This window comes from Arachis ipaensis, chromosome B4 (genome assembly GCF_059453495.1).
Source record: "Arachis ipaensis isolate K30076 ecotype BB chromosome B4, ASM5945349v1, whole genome shotgun sequence".
Lineage (NCBI taxonomy): Eukaryota > Viridiplantae > Streptophyta > Magnoliopsida > Fabales > Fabaceae > Arachis > Arachis ipaensis.
Window position 1 is genome coordinate 111493829 of NC_142439.1, and position 13348 is coordinate 111507176.

Below are 13348 nucleotides of genomic sequence, written 5' to 3' on the forward strand. Positions count from 1 at the left end.
GTTCTGAAGTCACAGTTAAAAGAGCAGTGATGATCCATTGCATCATGATGGGAAAGGAAGTGGAGGTTCATCAGCTGATTTCAGCTGAACTCTACAAATTGCTAACAAAAATTCTAAAGAGGCCAGGTTGGCTTATCCAAGCGTGATTTCTCTGCTCTGCAAGGACGCTGGAGTAAGGATGGGAATAACTGAGTATATCTCAGTTGAGAAGCCAATCACCAAAGCATCAATAGAAAAACAACAAGCACAGGATGATCCCATCAAGAAGAAAGCACAGGAATTCCTCCCAGAGATCCCTCAATCTAAATACTGGGAGTATCTTGAGACGTCTGTTACCAAGATACGGGAAGCTATGGAGCAAATAATAAAAGAACAGAAGGAACACAGTCAAATGCTGACCTATATGTTTAAAGAACAAGAGGAGCAAGGGCGTGACTTAAGGGAATTGAAGCGCCAAAAGTCTTCTCTTGCAGGACCAAGCACCCCAAGGATCAGAGGAACCCCCGTTCCCCCAGAATAAAGGTTGTTAATTTCCAATTTCTGCCTTAACTCTGTGACAGTGTCCTTATAGAAGTTTACCTTAGGAGTCATATAGTAGTAATTAGTATTTATTTTGATTTTATCTCCAATTAAGCTATAGTTTATTTTTCTCATCATCAGCAAACATGAATAAAATAGTAGATCTTTTGAATAAGAGGCAATAAAATTTCGAATTTTTAATAAGAAAAATTCTAATTAGTAACATGTGGTGGCAATGCTTTCTGTCTTCTGAATGAATGCTTGAACAGTGCATATGTCTTTTGAATTTGTTGTTTAAGACTGTTAAATATGTTGGCTCTTGAAAGAATGATGAACATGAGACATGTTATTGATAATCTGAAAAAAATCATAAAAATGACTCTTGAAGCAAGAAAAAGCAGCAAAGAACAAATCTTGCAGAAAAAAAAATATATATATATATAATAAAATAGGCGAAAAAAAATAGAAAGAAAAAGAAAAAGCAAGCAGAAAAAGCCAAAAGCTCTTAAAACCAAGAGGCAAGAGCAAAAAGCCAATAACCCTTAAAACCAAAAGGCAAGGGCAAACAAAAAGGATCCCAAGGCTTTGAGCATCAGTGGATAGGAGGGCCTAAAGGAATAAAATCCTGGTCTAAGCGGCTAAACCAAGCTGTCCCTAACCATGTGCTTGTGGCGTGAAGGTGTCAAGTGAAAACTTGAGACTGAGCGGTTAAAGTCAAGGTCCAAGGCAAAAAGAAGAGTGTGCTTAAGAACTCTGGACACCTCTAATTGGGGACTTTAGCAAAGCTGAGTCACAATCTAAAAGGTTCACCCAATTATGTGTCTGTGGCATTTATGTATCCGGTGGTAATACTGGAAAACAAAGTGCTTAGGGCCACGGCCAAGACTCATAAAATAGCTGTGTTCAAGAATCATCACACTGAAATAGGAGAATCAATAACACTATCTGAATTCTAAGTTCCTATAGATGCCAATCACTCTGAGCTTCAATGGATAAAGTGAGATGCCAAAACTGTTCAGAAGCAAAAAGCTACTAGTCCCGCTCATCTAATTAGAATCTGAGCTTCACTCAAAAACTCTGAGATATTATTGCTTCTCAACCTATTAGTCTTCTATTTTATTTGTCTAGTTACTTGAGGACAAGCAACAGTTTAAGTTTGGTGTTGTGATGAGCGGATATTTTATACGCTTTTTGGGGTTAATTTCATATAGTTTTGAGTATGTTCTAGTTAGTTTTTAGTCTATTTTCATTAGTTTTTAGGAAAAATTCATATTTCTGGACTTTACTATGAGTTGTGTGTTTTTCTGTAATTTCAGGTATTTTTCTGGCTGAAATTGAAGGAGCTGAGCAAAAATCTGATTCAGGCTGAAAAAGGACTGCTGATGCTGTTGGATTCTGACCTCCCTGCACTCAAAGTGAATTTTCTGGAGCTACAGAACTCGAAATGGCATGCTTCCAATTGCTTTGGAAAGTAGACATCCAGGGCTTTCCAGAAATATATAATAGTTCATACTTTGCACAATGATAGATGACGTAAACTGGCGTTCAACGCCAGTTCTCTGCCTAATTCTGGCGTCCAGCGCCAGAAAAGGATCAAAAGCTGGAGTTGAACGCCCAAACTGGCACAAAAACTGGCGTTCAACTCCACAAATGGCCTCTGCACGTGAATTGCTTAACTCTCAGCCCCAGCACACACCAAGTGGGCCCCAGAAGTGGATCTCTGCATCATCCATCATAGTTTACTCATTTTTTGTAAACCTAGGGTACTAGTTTAGTATTTAAACAACTTTTAGAGACTTATTTTGTATCTCATGATATTTAGATCTGAACTTTGTACTCTTTGACGGCATGAATCTCTAAACTCCATTGTTGGGGGTGAGGAGCTCTGCTGTGCCTCGATGAATTAATGCAAGTATTTCTGTTTTCCATTCAAACACGCTTGTTCCTATCTAAGATGTTCATTCGCGCTTAACTGTGATGAAGGTGATGATCCGTGACACTCATCACCTTCCTCAAACCATGAACGTGTGCCTGACAACCACCTCCGTTCTATATCCGATTGGATGAGTATCTCTTAGATCTCTTAATTAGAATCTTCGTGGTATAAGCTAGAACTGATGGCGGCATTCATGAGAATCCAGAAAGTCTAAACCTTGTCTGTGGTATTCCGAGTAGGATTCAATGATCGAATGACTGTGACGAGCTTCAAACTCGCGAGTGCTAGGCGTTAGTGACAGACGCAAAAGGAAGAAGGATCCTATTCCAATATGATCGAGAACCGACAGGTGATTAGCCGCGCTGTGACAGAGCATGTGAGCATATTCTTCACTGAGAGGATGGGATGTAGCCATTGACGATGGTGAACCCCTACATACAGCTTGCCATAGGAGGACGTGCGTGCGTGAACAAGAAGACAGAGGAAAGCAGAGATTCAGAAGACAAATCATCTCCAAAACTCCAACATATTCTCCATTACTGCATAACAAGTAACCTTTAATTCATGCTCTCTTGTTTATTCGCAATTCAACTGATAAACATAATTGACTTCCTGACTAAGATTTACAAGATAACCATAGATTGCTTCAAACCAACAATCTCCGTGGGATTCGACCCTTACTCACGTGAGGTATTACTTGGACGACCCAGTGCACTTGCTGGTCAGTGGTACGAGTTGTGAAAAGTGTGATTCACAATTTGTGCACCAAGCCACCACCACATGTGATGCTAATGTGGTATTGCAATTTCTAAGGAGAAACATCTTCACTAGATTTGGGGTACCAAAGGGACTTATAAGCGATGGGGGAAGCCACTTCTGCAACAAACAATTGAACTCCCTCCTCCATAGATATGGAGTAACCCACAAGGTAGCCACACCCTATCACCCACAGACAAATGGACAAGTTGAACTTACAAACAGAGAGCTAAAGAGAATTTTGGAGAAAACTGTGGGAGCAACAAGAAAAGATTGGGCAAGAAAGATGGATGATGCACTCTGGGCATATCATAGGAAGATCTCCATTTCAGCTGGTATATGGAAAAGTATGCCATTTACCTGTAGAGCTAGAACACAAAGCTTTTTGGGCCACAAAACTTCTAAATCTTGATGCCCAAGTAGCAGGAGAGAAGAGACTGTTGCAACTCAATGAGTTAGAAGAATTCAGACTTGAAGCATATGAGAATGCCAGAATATACAAGGAAAAAGCAAAGAGGTGGCATAACAAGAAGATCTCTCCAAGGACATTTGAACCAGGCCAACAAGTGCTGCTCTTCAACTCTAGGCTAAAGATTTTTCCTGGAAAGCTTAAATCCAAATGGACTGGTCCATACACCATCGCAAGAGTTTCCCCTCATGGCTATGTGGAATTACTTGATGAAGCCTCAAAGGAGACATTCACAGTCAATGGTCACAGGGTAAAGCTCTATCTTGGTGGCCCCTGGAGCAAGGAAGAAAGTGTGCACTTGTTAACATAAGCAAGGGAGCTACAATGTCAAGCTAAGGACAATAAACAAGCGCTTCATGGGAGGCAACCCATGCACAGGAGTCTTTTATTTTCATGCTTTAGTGATCAATAATGAGAGGTTGCATCATATACATCTAAGAGAATAAAGATTGAACTAGCACATAGTGTATGCAAGGCACTAAGTTTGGTGTGGTCAATCTTGAAGCAATTGCAAAAGTTTTTTTTACAACACTTAGTCACAAACTAAGTTTGGTGTCCATACATACACGAAAATGCTAGACCATGGAGCAACAGTGTAGTTATCTCTTTTAGTTATATGAAAGCAACCATTAGATTTAAAATTTTTTTTTTCATTATGATCTCGTTGAATTTCCTTAGTATGAGTCCAAGCATTACAAGAAATTCTAAAGCCTTTGTATTCTTGCTGCAGGGAAGTGAAAGAAAAAAGTGATGGGAGAATCTTGAAGGGAGGATCACGGACACACACACAAGAAAGGAGAAGTCACATGTGCCTTGGGTTTTGTACATCCACATGTACCTTGGATTGTGTGCATTGAGGAAAACACCTTAGCATGCATTAGGCAAAGAAGATTCATGTTTCCCATGCCTTGACCGAACCATCAAGACCATTCTCCCATCATAAATATTACTTTAACCACTCCAACCACAATCATCAAACCTCACTTTGTCCTCACGTATATATATACCACTCTCCATCACCACATTTCATCAATTCACCTCAGCCGAAATCACACTCAACCCTTTAAGCATCCTTGCTTCACAGATTTTGGCCTTGATCCTAAGAATTGCTTAGCAAAATTCAGGATGCACTATTTCCCCTAGCCTACCCGAACCACCCCACTTCTTCATTCCCTCTCACAATCACTTTCAAGCTTACATTCCTTACCTTGTGGCCATATCCATCTAAACTCCCTTCATAAACATTTTCTTTATGCTTGAGGATAAGCATTCCTCTAAGTTTGGTGTTGGAAGATTTAACCCTTGCAATTGAATTTCAATGGCCTCATCATTAAGAGCTAGGAAGGGAAAGGACAAGCAACCCGTAGAAGAAGAAGAACAAAACACCTTTGATCGAAGAAGATTCAAATCCAAACGCAATGAGCGCGTCTTTAGTTGGATGATAGGCAAAGACGTTGTCCCGGAGTTACCTTTCAAGCTAAGAAAGGAGGAATACTCTGAGATACAAAAAATAATTAGAAAAAGGGGATGGGAGCTTCTCTGTAGTCAACCTCAAGAAGTGAGCATGGTTCTCATCCATGAGTTTTACACCAATCTGATAAGAGAATTTGACGATGAAGAGCCATACAAGAGCTATGTAAGAGGGGTGACTGTTGACTTTAGTCCAAACACCATCAACAGGGTACTAAAGATCAAGCCAAAACAGTTCAAACAAACTCGCTATAAGGAAAGAGTTTAGCGTGAAGCAAGATGTGAGGATGTGCTAAGTGACTTGTGCAAAGTAGGCACGGACCGGGTGTTGGATTCACATGGGCTACCACTCAAACTTAGAAGAGGTAATCTCACACCTCAAGCAAAGGGATGGCATGACATAGTGAGGAGATCACTAATTCCTACTTCAAACAACTCCGAGGTGACAGTGAACAGAGCGATAATGATCCACTGCATAATGAAAGGAGGGGAAATTAATGTGGGAGAAGTTATAGCAAATAACATCATTGACATAGCTGAAAAGGTCAAACAAGACAGTTGGCTAGGATATCCTAGTACTATTCTGCGCTTATGTGAAGAAGCTAGAGTGCCTCTCGAAGAATTTAAAGAGACTGACGTGGTGTCCATTGGAAAGCCTCTCACCAAGGAAAGATTGGAATTTGTCACCACGACCCAATTGGAAAGGCAACCTCTAGCAAGAAGAAAGAAAAGTAAAGAAGCAAGACAAGAGGAAAAGCGCCAAGAAATGGAAGAACCAAGTACCTTGAACATGAATCAACTCTAAGCCGCTTTGGAAGGAATCTCTGGGCAATATTCACAAATTCAAAGAAGCCAAGAGGAATAAGCTCAACAACAAAGAGACCTTTGGCAAGTAATGAATCAGCAAAGAGAAGATCAAGTTCAATGGATGGGTCAGCAAAGTGAATATCAAACACACATGATGGAACTACAACAAGAACAACATGCCAAGATGTATGAAGTCATCAACAACTCTACTGCTGAATATGAAAGATCCATGGAGAAGGTAATACAAGAACAAGTTCAACTAAGGAAAGAGCAAGCTCAGCAAAGGGAGCTTCTCCATAGGATGGATGCTAGACAAGACACATTTCACAGAGAATTCAATGAAAGCAGAATGTTCAAGGAGGCCAGACATAGAGACAGAATTGATTATGATATATGCACCCAAGAAAAACTCAGCTACCTTTGTGGAACACTCTCAGTGCTCAACCCACAAATCCAAAAATTTAATGAAGCGCACAAGATATTAGAAGAGCAGGAAATTGCAAGGGTGAAATTTAATGCTGAGAGGCTAAAGGAGAGGATGATAAGCTCAGGAATATGGAAAAGAGAAGAGGAGGACTCAACAACAAAACAACAAGGAGAAGTAAGAAAGAAGAAGAAAGAAGATCCAAAGGACAAAGGAAAGCAAGGAGAATCAAGCAAAGGAAAGGGACATAAAGACTAAAGATGGTGAAGTTCTTTTTTTAGTGCTTTATGAAATAAAGAAGATGTATGTCTGAAACATGGTATACCTTCTAGGTTGTTTTCTTTTATGCATTTTCATTTATGTTGCTTATTCCATGTATCACTCATATGCTTGGAATGTTTGCTTGTCTTAAGTACTTTTACTTGCCAATGGAATAAAAGATGTAGTTTGAACAAAAACAAAGAGGAATCTAGCTTAGGAAGAATAAGGTTGTCTGATAAAAAGTGTTAGTACATATATGCTTTCATTGTGAACGAATCAGGGCTCAAGAAATTAAAAGGAGTTAAGATGCTTGCTTACACAAAACTTGTTGGTTAAGGGTTATAAGACTCAAGAAGTTAGAAGCACAAAGATCCTTGACAATGGAGTAATACAAAAAATTTGAAGAGCAGAAAAAGAGAAATAAAGAAAACAAAGAACAAAGAATGAAAAGCTAGGCATCAATGACAAAATTTGGATAAGTGTCTGTGGTGATTGATGTTAGGAGATATACTTGGGCTAGTAAATCCGAGGGGTGCTTCATCACCCGGTAAGTTGAGTTAACTAACTTGGGATTATCGATTGAAAACTCACATTCAAGAGTAGCTCTATAACAGAACATTTAGCAACCCAAAGAGGTGCTGGACACCACTATCCAAATAAAATCCCAATGTTATATGCCTGTGATTGAATGTGTGATGCGCATAAACTTGTTATGCTACGATTTAGGAAATTGCACGATCGGCAAAATTCCTTCCGGCAAGTGCACCGGTTATCGTCAAGTAAAAACTCACAATAAAGTGAGGTCGAATCCCACAAGGATTGGTTGAGTGAGCAATTCGGATTAGAAGTATGTTCTAGTTGAGCGGAATCAAGATTTAGATGAGAATTGCGGAATGTAAAATTGCATGAATTAAAGAGCGAGAAGCTAAATTGCTGAAATTAAAAGGGATGGGGGTGATTGCATGAATTTAATTGCAGAATGTAAAGAGAAAGTGGTAAATCAGAAATGGGGAATTCATTGGGTGTTAGGAGATATTGAGATCTCCGAATCAAAACAACTTTTATCTCTTCCTCAACCAATGCATTCATTGAATTTTGCTTAGCAATCTTATATGATTGGATCCCAATCCCTTGGCTCACCAATTCTCTCTAAAAACAAACAAATTCCCAATCCCTTGGTTTAAATGTTCATAAGAAGAGATGATGCTCGATCACTGATTATACCACACAGTTTCATGAACCACAATTTGGTAGGATTACATGTCACAATATCCATCCAAACCCCAATTCAATTCACTGTGAGAAAGCTTCTCTAGCATGAATCCTCCATTCCTTTCCCAAGGTTCCGAAGGATTCCAATTATGGGTAGTTTCTTTCCCAAGACAACTACCCAATGGAATTAGATCGAGAAGCTTTCTAACAAAATTCAAGAGAAAAGATTGAAGAAGAAGATAAAACTATTATTGATTCATTGAATTACAATAGAGCTCCCTAACCCAATGAAAGGGGTTTAGTGAGTCATAGCTCTGAATTCAATTACAAAACTAAAGGAAAATGATCCAAAGTTCTCTGTGTGTAAAAACTTCCCCCTCAGGGGCTGGATTCCCCTTCAATCCCCCCCGTCTCAAATGCAGAAACTAAGGCCTTTAAATAGGCTCCCTAAATTACAAAATGAAAATGAAATTCAAAGCAAATTACAATCAAATGAAAATAAACTATTCTAGATGATTCTTGTGGCCTTGATTTGGTGTTGTTGATGGGCCTTGCTTGCTTGAAGGGTAGAGTGACATAATTGATCCAAAAAGGATAATGATCCATTAAACTACACTCAAACGTTGCACTCCCCTTTCTTGAGTCGTCACTTTGTTCTCTTGTCAACCTTGCCAATTTGATGCCAAATATAGACTATTATACCTCGTTGGAAAGCTATGGATGTCAGCTTTCTAACGCAACTGGAAGCACCTCAATTGGATCTCTATAGCTCAAGTTATACTCCATGGAAGGTGAAGAGGTCAGCTGGCCTGATTGCATGTTGGTACTATGCTCTTCTATGCACATTACGGGGCTGTTTTCTCCCTCAATTTTTAGTATCCACCATGCATGCCATATATGCTTGGAAAGCTCTAGATGTCTTCTTTCCAATGCATTTTGAATCACCTCATTTGGAGTTTTGTAGCTCAAGTTATTTATGTTTGAAGAAGGCATGGTCAAGCTGTTCCATATAACACGTTTAAGCTCCAGTTTAAGCTTAAACTGGAGCTTAAACGCTGGCACTCCCTGGAGGCACAAGCTCGAGCACGTTTAAGCTTCAGTTTAAGGTTAAACTGAAGCTTAAACGTGGAAATGAGAAAGCAACCCTGGAGGAGAAAAATAGTCGAACACGTTTAAGCTCCAGTTTAAGGTTAAACTGGAGCTTAAACGTGGAATGCTCCTGGTGCCTTTCTTACTTCTGGCGTTTAACCTCCAGTTTAAGGTTAAACTGGAGGTTAAACGTGGAAATGCTCCCCTGGTGAGATTCTCACTTCTGGCGTTTAACCTCCAGTTTAAGGTTAAACTGGAGGTTAAACTTCAATTCCAGCATTATATGGCTTGGTAGTTTAAGTTCCAGTTTAAGCTTAAACTGGAACTTAAACTCCACATGTGATATTCAAGCTTCCTTTATTGATTTTGTTGCTTCCTTGCCTAGCCTCTTCTTCCCTGAAATCATCCAAACAATTGCATCAAAGTCTTGCAAAATTTCATGAGAAATCTTCCATTCATAGCATTCAAGTAATATAACTAAAAACTCATGGAATTTGCATCAAAATCTTCATGTTGAATGATTTAAGACAAGCATGACTATTTGGCCCAAATGATTACTTAAGGCTCAAAAAAATGCATAAAACAACTAAAAATAAAAGAAAAAGGCTAGTGAAACTAGCCTAAGATGCCTTGGCATCACAACACCAAACTTAATCCTTGCTTGTCCCCAAGCAAGTTCTGAATTATTGAGAAGAAAGAATGAAACAAAAAGTAAATTCATTAGCCATATCAGTAAGTAATTGACATTGATTAATGGTGTGTTCATGCAGAAAGTTGTTGCAGCATCACTTTATTGTTTCTTAGGTAAGAATGTCACTTTTTATGTTTCCACTAAAACACTGCTATGGCCTCTTGTTATTCACATATCCTTGGCAAGTTTCTTTCCTTTGTTTTTCTTTTTCTTTGAGCTTATTTGCTCCTTGTTGCTCAGTGTCATGTGTTGCACAAGCCTTTGGCATTTTCTTTTTCTTATCAGTGCACTACACATATCCACTACAGGCATTTTAGTTCACATTTCTTCTTGAGACATTGGTACCCAGCACCTCTTTGTGTACTAAATGTTTTGTATTTAGGTTGCTCTTGATAATGGACTTTTGGTTGATAATCCCGGGTTAGTTAACCCAAGTTACCAAGTGTTGAAACACTCCTCAGAACCTATTCATCCAAGCATATCCTTAATACATAAACACCACAGGCATTTGTCTCAGAAGTTCAAACCATTGGTGCCTAGCTTATTTTCTCAATTTTTTTGCTTTTTGGTTGCCCTTTTTCAGTGGCTTTTTCTTCTTCTTCTTCTTTCTTTTTCATGGCCAAAGACATTTATTCATCAAGATCCATAGACATCATCCTAAATTCCACTAAAAGTGACAATTCTAACTTTATTTCTTAGTGAGCTGACTATTCAATCAAACATGCATACCACCACTTAATCTTATTTGATTTCTTACTAAATGGAATTGAGTTACTTTTGTTCAAACTTTTCTTTTATTTTTGGAAACAGAACAAGCATGGCAAGCATACATTTAAGCAAGTGAAGTTTATCCAGACACTTAGACTATCACTTATTTGGAAATTAAACAAACAGACAAACAAAAACTGCAATGACTCAAACTTAAAGCAGGGGTGCATGCAAACTTCCAATATCAGCAATTCAAAGTACAAGCAATTAAGTGACAATACAACCTTTTAGCATCTTCTTTGTTGTTCATCATCCTTCCTAGCCTTGGTGTTCTCTTTGATGATGATGTATATTCCTTCCATGAGATTGATTGTCTTCCTGCAAAGCTATTAGAAGTTGCTTGTTCCCCAAGCACTTTGAGAATTGGTTAGCATGCATGTATGTTTGTAGGCCTCTGAACTTAGATTGGTGTGTGAACACCAAACTTAGTTCCTTGCCATATGCAGCAATTGGGATCATATGCAGAAAACCTCATGTGCTTTTATTAAGAAAATAACTATGAACTAGAAAAAGAAACTATGAACTAGAAATTAAACTATTGTTTAAGTAGTTTCCCTGATTGGTTGGAGCTAGTGACTAGTCATGCTGAGGTAGAAATGTGCTTTTAATGAAGTTTTTTGGTGGAACACCAAACTTAGAATCTCACATTCACCCTTGAATTATTTTTGGTGTGCAACACCAAACTTAGCTCCTTGCAATACAGATAAATCTACTTAACTCTTTTATTGAAATAACTAGAAAAGAAAAACTACCTTTGGTTGGGTTGCCTCCCAACAAGCGCTTCTTTAACGTCATTAGCTTGACATGCTGTTCCTGACTTTCTTCCTCTTCTTCCAGTTTGTTAAGAGGAATGACTTCAAGTGGATAAAGGAGCTAGTTAGTGCCCCTTGTTGTGAATGCTTCTTTCCAGCAAGCTTTCCCTTGTGATTGGCTTGAGTGAACTTGCTTGTTGGCTCAGGAGTTGGATTGTTCTTCGACCTTCTCTTCTTCATGGATATGATTCTTTGTTTCTCGGTCACAATCCTCATTTTGGTGCTTGTTTCTACTGCCTTCACATCCTTGATCTCAGAACTTGGTTGTTGTTGGATAGTTGGAGTATCCTGTTCATCAAAAGCTTCCTGAATTTGTGGTTCAATGAACCCTTCCTCTTTGCAACTCTCTGTGTCATTGGAGTGTGATCTCCCTTGATTGACTTTCTCCCTTTCTTGTTCTTCTGATTCCTCCCTTGGGTTTGCGATGGTATCACTAGAAGAATTGTGGGTAGGGATTTGCTTTGATAGATATCCAATTTGTGCTTCTAGCTTTTGAATGGCAGCACCTTGATTTTGTAAGTTGGATATCACTTCTTCCTTAAAGCCTTTCAAATCGGCCACATCTCTGCCCATGGTTGCAATCATTCCTTCTATCCTGTTTAATTGATCTTGAAATTGTTGGCTCGGATTAGGTTGGTGGGGTTGATTATCTTGGCTGTGATATGGTGGCTGGGAGTATGTGTTTTGTGTGGGCTGATAGAGTCTTTGGTTGGAGTGTTGGTAGTGGTATGACTCTTGTGTGTAGTGGAATGAATTGTATGAATTTGAAAAGGAATTTTGTGCTGAGAAATGCTCAAGTGATGAAGAATTTGGATATGTAAAACTAGGAGGTGAGGTTGGATAATTCAGAGGTGATGGCGCTTGATGAATGGGGTGTGAATAAGTGAAATCTCTTTGGTTTTGATCTTCCCAGCCACAACTTGAGTAGTGATCAAATTCACCAAAACATGGACCATTTTGTGGCTCTGGAAAGTATCCCGTTTCCTGTTCCTGATACTCCCACCCACCATGAGCATAATAACATGAATCATTCTGTGGTGGTGGAGAGTTTCTCATGAATTTTGATTGACCAAAAGATGATGGATACTCCTTTCTTTTTTGCAATGTGCTCAGTCTCAAACAATACTCATCCAAAGATAGTGGAAATTCCATAGTGAGGCAATATCACAAACAGCTAGTGGTTAGTATCCTAACAAGTGAATAAGCAAAGAAAACAAATTAAAATTTGCAGAAATTAGCAGTAATAAACTGAAACAAAAACTATTAACAAAAGAAAAGAAAAATTGCTCAATCTAGTTAACCTCCAATTGGAGAATTGTCAATCGAAAACCAATCCCCGGCAACGGCGCCATAAACTTGATGCGCATAAACTTGTTATGCTACGATTTAGGAAATTGCACGATCGGCAAAATTCCTTCCGGCAAGTGCACCGGTTATCGTCAAGTAAAAACTCACAATAGAGTGAGGTCGAATCCCACAAGGATTGGTTGAGTGAGCAATTCGGATTAGAAGTATGTTCTAGTTGAGCGGAATCAAGATTTAGATGAGAATTGCGGAATGTAAAATTGCATGAATTAAAGAGCGAGAAGCTAAATTGCTGAAATTAAAAGGGATGGGGGTGATTGCATGAATTTAATTGCAGAATGTAAAGAGAAAGTGGTAAATCAGAAATGGGGAATTCATTGGGTGTTAGGAGATATTGAGATCTCCGAATCAAAACAACTTTTATCTCTTCCTCAACCAATGCATTCATTGAATTTTGCTTGGCAATCTTATATGATTGGATCCCAATCCCTTGGCTCACCAATTCTCTCTAAAAACAAACAAATTCCCAATCCCTTGGTTTAAATGTTCATAAGAAGAGATGATGCTCGATCACTGATTATACCACACAGTTTCATGAACCACAATTTGGTAGGATTACATGTCACAATATCCATCCAAACCCAAATTCAATTCACTGTGAGAAAGCTTCTCTAGCATGAATCCTCCATTCCTTTCCCAAGGTTCCGAAGGATTCCAATTATGGGTAGTTTCTTTCCCAAGACAACTACCCAATGGAATTAGATCGAGAAGCTTTCTAACAAAATTCAAGAGAAAAGATTGAAGAAGAAAATAAAACTATTATTGATTC

At 38.8% G+C, this 13348-nt stretch overlaps 1 protein-coding gene across 1 annotated transcript; it reads left to right on the top strand.

Moving 5' to 3' along the window:
• Window positions 1–3504: 3504 nt before the first annotated feature.
• Window positions 3505–3990, top strand: LOC107636754 (uncharacterized). The gene has a single exon (XM_016340243.1). The coding sequence runs from the start codon at window positions 3505–3507 to the stop codon at window positions 3988–3990; it is 486 nt and encodes a 161-aa protein (XP_016195729.1).
• Window positions 3991–13348: the final 9358 nt, after the last annotated feature.

Bases quoted from the DNA above. Each gene is read 5' to 3' on its own strand.
- LOC107636754 (XM_016340243.1), top strand. From the start codon at position 3,505: ATGCACTCTGGGCATATCATAGGAAGATCTCCATTTCAGCTGGTATAT.